The sequence below is a fragment of the Patagioenas fasciata genome, chromosome 2 (genome assembly GCF_037038585.1).
Source record: "Patagioenas fasciata isolate bPatFas1 chromosome 2, bPatFas1.hap1, whole genome shotgun sequence".
Classification (NCBI taxonomy): domain Eukaryota; kingdom Metazoa; phylum Chordata; class Aves; order Columbiformes; family Columbidae; genus Patagioenas; species Patagioenas fasciata.
The window spans coordinates 153,308,508-153,321,230 of NC_092521.1; the positions used below are offsets into that span (position 1 = coordinate 153,308,508).

Consider the following 12,723-nt stretch of genomic DNA (forward strand, 5'->3'; position numbering starts at 1 on the left):
ACCATACTTTAGAACATGTTTTCAGTCTTGAAATTGCTGAAAGCTGAGACCCCTTTATCCATTTCACCCGGACTAAAGAAAGGGAGAGAAGCACAAAAATATGAAGACTGTACAGGAAAGTTTCCATTTAAAAAAAAATGCAACCCCCTCTCTCGTCCCAAACTCCCTCTTCCCATCATCACGGCAACTCCCCCCTGCTTTCACACAAAATAAAAGGTGACTCCGCTTGCCAGAAAGCCACCACCAAAAACCTCGTCTGCATCACTGGCTCTGGTGCACCACCATTTTTTAACAAATACCTCTTGAAAATATTTTTGAAGTACAACTCTGCCACCATTGGTGCTGTTCCTGAACAGGAGGGACTCCGTGTCTGAGTTGCAGTCATTTCAGCTCATGTTAAACTATGCCAAGGAATGGGAGATAGTGCAAGGAAGGTGATTTAATGTGCGTTCTAAATAATGAACATGATCAAACCTTTTCAATATTTTTTTTCCCCAGCTCTTAAAATGCATGCTTTATGCTGGGAATGAACTTCCCTTTGATATAGCATAACTATGCGAAGGAGGGATTGTTCTCATATTTCTGTTTCACAGGAAACACAAAGCTGTTTGATTTTGAAAATTAAAGGATTAAGATGAGGGGGAAAATGCTTCTAAACGCAAACACACTCTACAAAGTTAAATATAGTCTCAGTTTGATCTGGAACACTGACTGGAAAATTAGCTATTCCTTTCCAAATTATGCCATTCTCTTCCATCTGCCCAATGAAAATAAATATCACTATATTGTATGCATTAAAAGATAGGTGTGCCATACCCAACAGTAAGAACCAGCAGTATTCTTTAAGTAGTTCCACACACAAAAGTAATACGCAAAAGCAAAGAAACAACCACAAATATGTATTTATAGTAACAGATAGTAGGAAGGAAGCTTTGAAAATCTAGAGGGATACTTCCACCTTACCAGGCACCTGTGCAGTTCTATGAGCATTTTCCTCTTACTTTTTTTTGGATCCAGTCATACAGTTCAACTCCAGGGCAAAGCACCATACAACAAGAAATTACATTCAAAACTTTTAGCTCATCAAAGCTGTCTTTACTGTTTAAAAATATACCAAACTCACAAAATATTGCAACATCTTCTGGAATCCCACTCAGAAAAGTTAACATTTTTAGGTCTCTTCCCATGTTCTCATCACCACAATTTTTGCAAAACAGGGAGAAGCCACTCAGGACATTTTAGGAATGACTCCTTCATCATTGCAATCCCTCAATTACAGTTTGACCACAAGAAGAAACAGACAGAGCAGTACTGTGGAGACAGCTTTGAAGCCACGGCCTGGGCCAAGCGCAGAGGCACAAAAGCCGTACAGCAAGAGTGCCGCAGGCAGCGCACGAAGGGTGCTGCTGTCACAGGAGGTACACGGAATACACTCAGAGTTCACTGTGAAACGTGCAGTCCATTGCAGAATGTCAAACTTCCCAGGAGTCACCAACTCAGATCACTATTTTTAAAACAAACCTGATTATTTTTTTTCATAAAGCAGTCAAGCCTTGAGGGTTCCATCTTCATGGGTAGCAACAAACTCATCTTCAACCCAAAGAGCTACAGGCAAAAGAATACATGTAGATTTTTGTCTTTAAAAATACAAAGATTCTTGCTGTTACCATGGCAGAATATAAGACCTAAAAGCCCTGCAAGCAATGAACATGAGTGAAGACACTGAAATCAAGAAAACAAGAATTAAAAGCTCTTAAATTATAGGTTATAAAGCTCCTGAATGCTGGTTGCATGTATGTACATTCAGATGTTTCAGAGAACTGCACAGAAATATATATTTATCATAAGATCTGGAAGCACAGTTGGGACTGAAACTACACTTTCAGTCTGGCTTGTCATTTCATTCAAGATTGAGACTATTTGTATAAACTGATTTATTTCTGTATGTAGAGCATAATTTAACTTGACGATTTTTTCCTTGACGTTAACCATCAGTATTGAGCATTTGCTGCTGCTTAGTTCCTTAAGCATGAAGTTTAGCACAGTATTTCATAATTGGCTTGCATGTACCCATCTGGAATGATACTGGAGAAATACATTTTCTGTTTAACAAAATAAAGGTTAGCATAACTTTAAAACAAACAAACAAACCCAAAAAGCCAACCAACCAACAAAGAACAAGCCCACCAAGCAAACCTCTGAAGTGATAAATCTCTTGAGTTAGTTTAGCAACAGAGCAAAAAACCCCATAAACAATTCAGTAAGGTAGTTGATGTTTTTCATAGCACTGTAGAATTGAGCTTCAATATTCACCATTATCAGAAAGTTCAATAATTCCTTGTTTTGATAACAAACTAAAAATAGTCCATAAAGTGGAAGGGTCTTCACAGTTATGATGACTCTGCCAATGATTACAAAGATCCTCTTTTCTTCCAAATAACTGTTTGCATAAAATGCAGTTATAGCCCACTTTAGACCAAACTTCTATTTTTTTGCTTGGTGTATCAAAACCTACATTTTGTACCTCCTTGGCTGCTTCACCGCTCCCTGATTGAGTCAGTTCACTTTTAGATAACATATCAACATTATTCTGCTGGTGGAAGTACATCTGTCTTTTCAGTTTTGGAGAAGCGTAAACCTCCTCCTCATGGGCACTGCTTTTTGCTAAATGTCTTCTCTCATTGCGCTGTTTCCAGAAGTGGGTTGCATGTTTGATCAGCTCCCCCTTGGCTCCTCTATTTCCGTGCAAAACTCCTTCCTTTACTCTCCCCTGGATCTCCTCTCCATGAGAGCATAGTAAGTGAAACTTCATTTCGCCAAAAGAGTGTACAATAAATTGGCATCGACTACATTTGATCTGTAGTTTCACTTCTCCTGGGTTATGGAATAGGTCCTCAAAATTACACTTATTTCCCCTGTTAAAAAAAGGAAATACGAACTACTTCAGTATCAGCCATGCACAGAGATGGCAGTTTCTGCCCTTATAACATCCAAGAAGAGATGACATTCATGAAACATTCTTTTAATTAAAAACAGGCACTGTTGCTACAATATCTGATTTATTAGGAACAGGAAAAAAAAGTAATAAGGCTGGTTAGGAAACAACTAAACCCAAATGTTATTCAGCACTGCTGAGTTTAAGAATTATCTCCAAAATTAGCTTTGCTAGAAATAATCTTTTAACAATAGTAACCTTTCAATAAAAGGTTAACGACTTTTTTTAAGCTCCTGACTTCATGAGGGCAACCCAAATACTTCCAGCCCTGTGACAGAAAAGTGAAAATGAATATTACATGTAGCGTACTAAGAGAAACTAAGTTGTTTACGCTGGGTGATCTAAGGTCAGTTTAAGGCAAAAACACATGTTCCACCTCCCACTCCAAGATGGAAACAATGAAAAAGTTCCTTTTTTTTTTTTTCCTAAAAGTTTGTAACACAGTTTTTAAAAGTTTAAATACATAATTTACACTTGGACAGCCCCTCTCATTGATTTACAGTGGCTCTGCAGAACAAAGGACACAGAGACTCACAGAGCTACAAAGTCCCCAGATCAAGTGAAGCCAGTCAAAAGAATATCACAGAAACCTTCTCACCATGTCTAAAAAAAAGACCATGTTATACTGTGTATTTATACACGTTAGACATATGGTGATAACAAAACAGATAAACGAAATGATTCATTGTATGAAGGCTGGTACAGCTGAAAGAAAGGCACTGGTGTTTTAGGTTCAACACCTTCAAAAATTCTAACTGAAGTCCCAGAGAGTGGAGCTGTGTAAAGCAAAACATGTAAAATTGACCTGTAGTGTCATAGTGATGCACCACGTTAAAGCCCTGAGCTTATTAAAACGTGCTTAAAAACAAGTAAATGCACAGCGGAACAAACAAAAAAGCCAACAATTATACTACGTCAAGAAATTTCACCTCAAAATTGTAATGCAGAGATAAAAGAATGTTAATAAGCTAAATGCTAACTCTACTCCTTACCTAAGTGCTCGCAAGAGCAGCAGTAATCAACACACAAGACAGATTAGTTCACAGCGCTCCAGAGAAGGAAATGGGATAATTACATTTAACAGGGCAAATAAACTACAAGCTAATACTGAAATATGAATTGCTTTGCACTTATTGTTGTTGGTTCTCTTCTCTTCTGGGGAAAACCCCAAATGGGCAGAACACAGGAGACAGCGCAGAGAACAGAGAAAGTGTTAGCTGTGAGAAATCAACTGATCAAAATAGCTCTGCTGGCAGTATATTGGGTATTACTAGAATGGATGCAAAATTACTTTGGATATTCAAGTGTCAGTAATAATTTATATTCAATAAATCAGTTAAAAGATACCAGATGGTCTAATGGATTGACCAGATTCCATAAGAAAACATTTAAACCATTAGGAATCTCACTCAGGGGGGAGGGGAAAGCAACAATTTTCATAATGGTGGTGTTTATGAACTTCCACTGACAATCTGAAGTCCTGTTTTCATCAGCATTTAATTAGTGAAAACACTCACCTCTCTGTTGCTTCTTCTGCCCCTTTTACACTCGTGTCTCGCTTCTTTGAAGCCATTTGCGGCTGTTGGTCGCTCGGAGAGGGCTCTGTGCTGATAACAACCCTGTGCACTTCCCTTAGGTGGCCAAAGTACACTTTTGCGTGGCCAAAAATTTTAGCACAGAATTCACAGCACACAAGCTTTTTGGGTTTGCCTTCATTGTGATGCAGTTTCATATGTGTGCTCAGGCTGCCAGAATGTATATAGGCTTTCCGGCAAATCCGACAGCTGTAAGGTCGTTTGTTTGTGTGTGTGTTCATATGGTCCCGAAGATGATGCTTAAACTGGAAAATGTGGTTACAAACATGACATTTATGCAATGTCTTAGGTACAGCTGAACATGCACTTCTACTTAAATCATTTAATTTAGCTGATGCAGCATCGCTTTGCTTGTAATTAAAATATTTGTTGGGAAGGGCACTATTTAAAAACCTATCTGTGTGTAAATGGTCAGGAGACGGTGTCTCGACCACTGTTGCAGCAGTCAGTGGTGCAAAAGCCTGCACAACTACCACTGGTTTTGGTCTAATACTACGGTATTTTTTCACAGCCTCTGCTTTTTTGTCTTCAGGTGGCTGAAGATCAACTTTCACCCTCTCTCTTCCTTCTCTAAACTTATTAATGATGCATTTCCTTCGCTTGGTCTGAAAAGCCAATAAATCATCTGGGGCTCTTCTTTTCCTGGCTCTTCTTTTAGAGGCTGCACCGTTCAATTTTTTAAGACTGTCGACATCCACTTTATTGGATGGAGAGAAGGTATTTTCTCGAATGGTTTGTCTGGGGATGGCTAATCGCTTATCAGATGTTTTAGTAGGAACATGCAAGGTTTTTGCCAAAGCTGGTACCTTTTCACATTCAGATTTTAGTGAAGGACCAGATACATCCGTAACATTAGTATTCTGCTTAGATTTACAGAGCACTGAATTTCTCATCCTTGAGTAAGGCAAAATAGGAAGTTTTCCTTTCGGTGCTGATGAAGTCATTTGTATTGTGCCGCCAAAAACTGCTGGTGACAGGACAGTAACAGAATTTGCAGAATTTGTGGGCTTTTCTTTTAGCTTCTCAGACTTTATGAATGACTCTCTTGTGGCTTCAGATGCTGTCTTCACAGAGCATAGACTCAGCTTCATGGGATTAATTGTACTTGCCGGCTTGGATAAAGAGTCTTTAACTACAGATGGTCCAGAAACATTGCCGTTAGCAATTTCGGATTTGTTCACTAAAGGAGATCCAGATTCCACACAATTCCTTCTGTTTACCAATGTGGCAACTGTCATTTCAGCTGAGTCACAGCCCGTTTGCATCACCTGCTCTGTTATATCTGAACTAGAATGAGTTTTAGGATAGTCTTCAGTTAAGGTAGTCACAGGGGAAGCCTGTGATGGAATTGATGCTTTGGTAGGATTCTTGTTATATGCACCCAAAACAGACACTTGTGCTGGTTTTTTGTCACTCAGCGGTTTGTTTCTTAGAGGTTGGTACCTAGGGATAGGCAGCTTTAGGTTTTCAGAAGGGGCCACGTTTGACTGCTGGACCTGCTGCGTTAGGGCAGGGGCAACATACGGCAAAGCCAACAGAGAAAAAGTGCCCTCATGACCAGCCACCTGCATGACAGCGTAGTTTTGAGTCGGTACCACCAGCGGTTTAGAACCTGCAGCTGAAATTGGTGCATTTCGCTCAGGCAAAGAAGACTGGAGACAAGAAATGACTCCAGAAGTTAAAATTTTTGGTACCATTTTTGGAGCAATGGTCCTGAACTGACTTTTCTTCTGAAAACTTCGTATTATATCTGAAGGGGACTTGTGTTTATCTGTAAGAATAACATAAGAAAACTAGGTAACATAACATACAGTATTTATTTAAAAAAAAATAAAACTGCTTACAAAGGATACTATTACACACAAACTTATTAAAATATTTAGGTATTCAAATGACCACTAAATTAAGTTTAGAATTGCAAAAGTTTCATAGTTAAAACAAAAATACTCCCTGAAGCAATGTGCTTGAACATAGATATGCAAAAAAAAAGCCCTCTTAATCTAATCTTAAATGGCTGTTTCATTCTAGGTTAGGAACTACATGGCATTTCAGAACAAATACACTTATAAGCCTCTTTTGCCCTGGAAAAGCTGCACTAGCGGGCTGACAATATTCATCTGGAAGAACTAACGGGGACAGGATTTAAACTCCATGATGCAGAACTTTCCTGAGCGCCTGCTCTGAATATGATTATCTCTAAACCAGATTCGTGCTATCTTTCAGTTTCTGTAACATTTAGAATTTGCAGGTTTTATCAGACACAACCTAATGAAATCTTTAAAAATTACTGCTATAAAACATACTTATGTGTAATAAAAGTGAAGAGGACTTAAGAAAATATGTACCATTGTTAAGTGCCCAATCTCACACATTGCTTATGTGCCTTTAATGCATAATAGAACTACTGCAGTAAGTTATTCAGATATTTTTTTGAAAGATGCAATTTACCAAGGTTATATCACAGGTCATTCCTGTTTCTACTTTATGTTGTAAATATTTTTAGTAATGGAGAATGTGAGGATAATAAAGTAAATAAAATACAAGGAAAAAGGTAAAGTGTGTAAGATATAAGTTGCACTGGGCAGCAGATATATGCTGACATCTCGGAGACTCCAGTAAAAAGGATTAAATACACAGTAAATTGTACCACTGCCATTTCATAGAACAGCCTCATTAGGCACACAACAAATTCAACTACTGATGTTTCCAGTTCTCAAAAACTGGGATAGATTTCCTGAAAATAAAAATAATTCCCAACAATCTCAACCACTGAAAATTCAAGTACAAAGATCACAAGCAGAGAGGCAATTTGAGAAAGCAGCAATGTAAGAAAAATTCACTTTGAGAGCAGAATCACAGTTGACCAGAATATGTTAAAGCAAATGCTGCGACCCTAAAATATTGCAATGAAGTAATTCCATAGGGAAGTTTCCATTCCTTACAATCGTGAAGCCTTGCACTGCAAATGCATTTATACATGGTTGTGGACTTAAAGAGGTAACTGTGAATGACTATCAATGCCGGAAACTCCAGTAAGTTTATCTTAATCCTGGATGTTCTTCTCCGATGTCACACACTTTGCAACATGCACTGTAGGTTACAGAGCCATCGTGTTTTATGAGCAGAGCTCCTGGACAGCCCCACGCGCACACTCACGGTACGCACATGCGCAGCAAACCCAGTGCCTTCAGGACACACTACATGCACTGAGCAATCACATAAAAACTGTACAGTTCATACACAGCAGGTCTGATCCTTCTCCAAACTCTTTCACCTGCAACAGGTTCATAGAGTAATAACTACGCATGGGCATAAACCTTTGATCCTTTTATTGCCATCCACAGCATCAAACCTCGAGGCTATCATGCATCTTCTTGATCCACCAATTCAGTGAAACTACTAGGCACCACTATAGCTTGCTTTCTCCTCAATGTCTGCAGAGAAGTCCTGAATTTCTACATATTCTGTGCAGACTGGACTATTGCACATATGGAAATCCTGCACAAACATAAAGAGAGATCTCTATACACAGGGATAAGTTCAGGCCTACAGACTTTGTGCAACCTGGAAAAAGTAGAAACATAAATCTAAAGTTTTGTTTCCCTACAGGCATTTTATTCTCTGAAAGCGAGGAGTGTGTACTACTTCTCGCTAAGAACTTCAATTTCTGCCAGTCCACAATCACTGAATATACAGAAACCTTTATCTTTCCAACTGCTAAGATTACTAATTGTGGAGAGTTACTGGCTGTGTGCTGTGAACAAGCCAGGGCTTGATGCGGCTGTGCTACACGGAAGGATTTCCCTGAGACACCAGAGACAAAAGGAAAGTAAACAGAAGCCGCTCTGCCCTCGACCCAGGCTGCAGGAGGGGCGTTGCCGCTGCGCATGAACAGTCTGTGAACAGTGCCCTGCAGCCAATCACCATAGTGGGGGGGGATGAGTGACTGTGAGTGTAACCAATTGTAGCCTGCACTTGCCGCATGGCCTTTTGGTATAGAGTATATAAGGCTTGGAAAAACGTGGTCTCGGGGACATTGATATTCAGTGTTGTTTAAGAGTTCATTAAAGAGTACGGATGGTAAATTCACATTGAATTAGACTCCTTACTCTCGCCCGGCCCGCCCGTTCGATCAAAGAGCTTATGCCGGCGTCTGGATTCGTCGAATTTGCTACCACTACATTTGGTAGCAGAGGATGGTTCGTTAGCAGAGCATAACGCTTCGGATCTACATATGGTAGCAGAAGGATGGATCGTTAGCAAAGCATAACGCTCCGGATCGAAATTACTGCGGTGAGCAGCGTTCATAAAAACGGAGCCAAGCCGGGGTGTGGGATAGTGTGCTTAGTCCGATATCAAAAGACGGGCACCAGTCGAGCTGGCCACTCGCATCCTACGTTAAGACCGCGCTGATAAGATAATGGATATTGAAACAGCCGCGGCACTGCTGACGACTATTCTCTCTAAGAGAGGTATTGAATCGTCACAGGAAAAGCTAATCACATTGATTTTTTTAGCTCAGAAGTGGGGACACTTTGGAGAAGTTCCACTTTTGTTTTCCCCAACGGAATGGAGATCAGTGGGGGACACTATGTGGGACAAAACTATCAGAGGGGAAGAAGAGAAAGAAATTAAATCTGTGAGAGAATTGTGGAAAACCGTATTAGAATCATTAGAAGTTATGAAATTGGAACAACGTGCCGCCCTAAGAGCCGCGGAGGCGCTTGTCCAAGAACAAACCTGGACTGATAAAACTTGTCGTCCAAAAGAAAAGAGGGGCCTGTGGGCTACTCTGTGGGGTCTGCCTGCCGTTCGGGGTGGTCGCGGGGTCCCGGCTCAGCCAATACTTTCACAATCCGATCTGCAACGCGGATTAGAAACTGCGCGGCTCGTAAACAAAGAACCGGAAGTTTCCCCCTCCGAGTCTCTGGGGCAATGTGCCAAGAAGGCGGAAGTGCAACTAGTCGACTGTCCGGATGTGGGAGGCCCTGAGTGCCGCCCTCCTCCTACCGCTCCGCCTCTGCCCTGCCCCGAGCCGGACGCCCCCCCTCCCTCCGAGAAAAGCGTGGAGGCCGGGCCGGCGCCGTCGCCGGGGCCGGGGCCGCCTCAAACTTTGCCTCTGCAAGCACCCGCGGAAGTTTTTTGTGAGCCTCCTCCTACATCATTGGGCTCACCCCAAGCAGTAGAGCAGTTACTGCAAGTCATTACCAACAAGCTTGAACAACTTAACTTAAGAGTGTCAAATGTAGAGAAAAATAAGGAACAAATTGAGTTTCAAAAACCAGCTTGCCCTTCACAAACAATGCAATCAAAGGTGCCTATAGACTCTACTGACCAGCCGCAGCCCCGACGTAGCAGATGGTCAGGGGTCATCAAAGATGCCATTCTAGAAGGTGATTGGTCTCCAGCAAAATTAGCCCTACCGGTAATTCAAAATATGAACACTCAGACAGCGGTATGGGAACCACACGATGGGAAAATTTTGCAGCAAGCAAAACAAACAATCACCAACTATGGTATACGTTCAGAAGCGACCAGACAAATACTGCATTGGATTTTTACCGCTGACTTATTGTGTCCCATGGACTGTCAAAATTTAATGCGCCTATTATTAACTCCAGCGCAATTCCTCCTGTGGGAATCAGCTTGGTATCAACGAGCGCAGCAAGAAACAGCAAAACACACCAGTCCAAATGACCCATTAACCAATGTGGTACCTGATGCCTATACAGGTCGTGGACAGTATGCTACCATAGAAGTTCAACTGCGATTTACAGCTGAAATTCACCGAAAAGCTGCACAACTTGCCCTAGATGCCTTCTTAACCTTACCGGGACCATTAGCTCCCTCATTCAGCGGAATACGCCAAGGCACCACAGAAGATTTCTCACATTTTATTGACCGGCTACATGAGGGAGTAATGCAAAATCCGGACTTATCAGAAGAAATGAAAAATCAAATGTTTCGGCTGTTAGCTTTTGATAATGCAAATTCAAAGACTAAACAAATATTAGCAACTCTGCCACCAGGATCATCAGTAGAACAAATGCTGACACGAGTAGCCAGATCAGAAGAACACCGAAGTGCAGAGGTGATGGCTGCCGCTTTCGAAGGGGTCATGCAGAGATCTCTCCGACAAGTTAGCCAGCAAGTCTCATCTACAATGCAACCAGTTGTAGCAGCAGTTCAGCGATCAACAAATAAATTCTGTAAATCATCATACAATTCCTGTCATCGCTGTGGAAGTAAAGAACACGTCCGAACGAACTGTACTGCAGCAGTTTGGTGTGACAGATGCCAGTCTAACACTCATGCTACAAAAATTTGCCGGAGATCGGGAAACGGTCAAGTGAGCGCGAACGGAGTGCGCGCGAGGACACAAAGAACATCTCCGAACCTGTATCCCAATCAGCGACCAACTGTGAACCAGGCTTCTTTCACCTCAACAAGCCAAGCACCGCAGGAAGCCTCGGAGTTGATGTGGAGACAGCAGTAGATATAACATTGACCAATACTGCAATTCACAGAATACCAACTAATGCTAAAGGACCTTTATTTAGACAAGATAGTCTCATTGGAGGTCTATTGATTGGCCGTTCTTCTGCTAGTATCAAAGGTCTTATAGTAATACCAGGTATAATTGATGCAGATTTCACAGGAACTGTTCAAATCCTGGCCTACACTCTGTATCCGCCAATTTTTATTCCTTCTGGGAGTAGAATAGCTCAGGTAGTAGCACTGGAAAACTGCCTACCAATGCTTCCAGGAGTCCCTCCATCATCCTCAACACAAAGGCATGATAAAGGATTTGGATCGACAGGTCCTGCAGTTTGCTTCACCTCATCAATGACTCAGCGTCCCATGTTACGTGTGCAACTATTTCAGTCTGATTCTACTGTTGTTGTAGAGGTAAATGCAATGCTTGATACTGGAGCTGATGTCTCCATCATTAGTCAATTCAAATGGCCACGAAATTGGAAACTTCAAAAATCAATCTCTTCCACTGTAGCTGGAGTAGGGGGTCAAACTACTCCAAATATAAGTGTTGATCCCATTTCGATTAGTTTCCCTGAAGGTCAATGTGTTACCCTTAGGGTGTATGTAATGGAATTGCCAAGCAGCCTTGAGGCGCTTATTGGCCGTGACGTCTTGGGGCAACTTGGTGCTGTGTTAACTACTTCACCTTTTCCTTAGTGGTCACTGGAAAGCAGTTGCCCAACCCTCCATTGACCTGGTTAACAGATAGCCCAGTTTGGGTTGACCAGTGGCCATTAACAGAAGAGCGACTGCAAAAGGCACGTGAATTAGTAGAAGAGCAATTAATTGCAGGCCATATCAAGCCTTCTACTAGTCCATGGAATACCCCAATTTTTGTAATACCAAAAAAGAGTGGAAAGTGGCGATTATTACATGACTTGCGAAAGGTAAATGATCAAATGCAAGCCATGGGTGCTTTACAACCTGGATTACCATCACCTGTAATGTTACCAGAAAATTGGCATATTCTAATTATAGATTTAAAGGATTGTTTCTTTACCATTCCTTTACATGAGCAAGATACACAGCGTTTTGCATTTACACTGCCTTCAGTAAACAAAGCGGAACCAGCTAAAAGGTATGAGTGGGTAGTGCTACCGCAAGGTATGAAAAATTCTCCTACACTGTGCCAAATGTATGTTGCATGGGCACTTCAACCTATTCGTGCATCATGGAAACAAACAATTATTTATCATTATATGGATGATATTCTGTTCTGTCAACAAGCTGAGTTCACAGAAAGTTCCATAGTCCAAATTACAATCAAACTCAAAGAAAAGGGGTTGGTTATAGCTCCAGAGAAAGTTCAAAAGTCTGCACCTTGGAAATACCTTGGTTGGTCCATTTGTGATGCACAGATTCGTCCACAAAAAAATTGAATTACATACTGATTTACAAACATTAAATGATGTCCAAAAATTGTTAGGGGACATACAATGGATTAGAAATTGCGTAGGCATTACTAACAATGATATAGCACCTCTTACTTCACTTCTAAAAGGAGGTGATCCAGCTAAGAAAATAAGCTTAGAGTCCGTGCATCTCAAATGTCTTTCTGATATTACACAAAAAGTACAGACAAATTGGTCTAGCCGA

At 41.1% G+C, this 12,723-nt stretch overlaps 1 protein-coding gene across 14 annotated transcripts in view; it reads right to left on the minus strand.

Moving 5' to 3' along the window:
* Positions 1-1,919: 1,919 nt before the first annotated feature.
* The window catches only part of ZNF438 (zinc finger protein 438), a 60,689-nt gene continuing 49,885 nt past the window's right edge, over positions 1,920-12,723 (minus strand). For all 14 annotated transcript variants that reach the window (XM_071805290.1, XM_071805283.1, XM_071805292.1 and 11 more), the window contains 2 exons: positions 4,513-6,361; positions 1,920-2,915 (listed from right to left, as the gene is read on the minus strand). In XM_071805290.1, the coding sequence (XP_071661391.1) occupies positions 2,303-2,915; positions 4,513-6,361 (2,462 nt within the window). In that variant the 3' untranslated portion in view covers positions 1,920-2,302. The remainder of the gene's footprint in view (positions 2,916-4,512; positions 6,362-12,723) is intronic.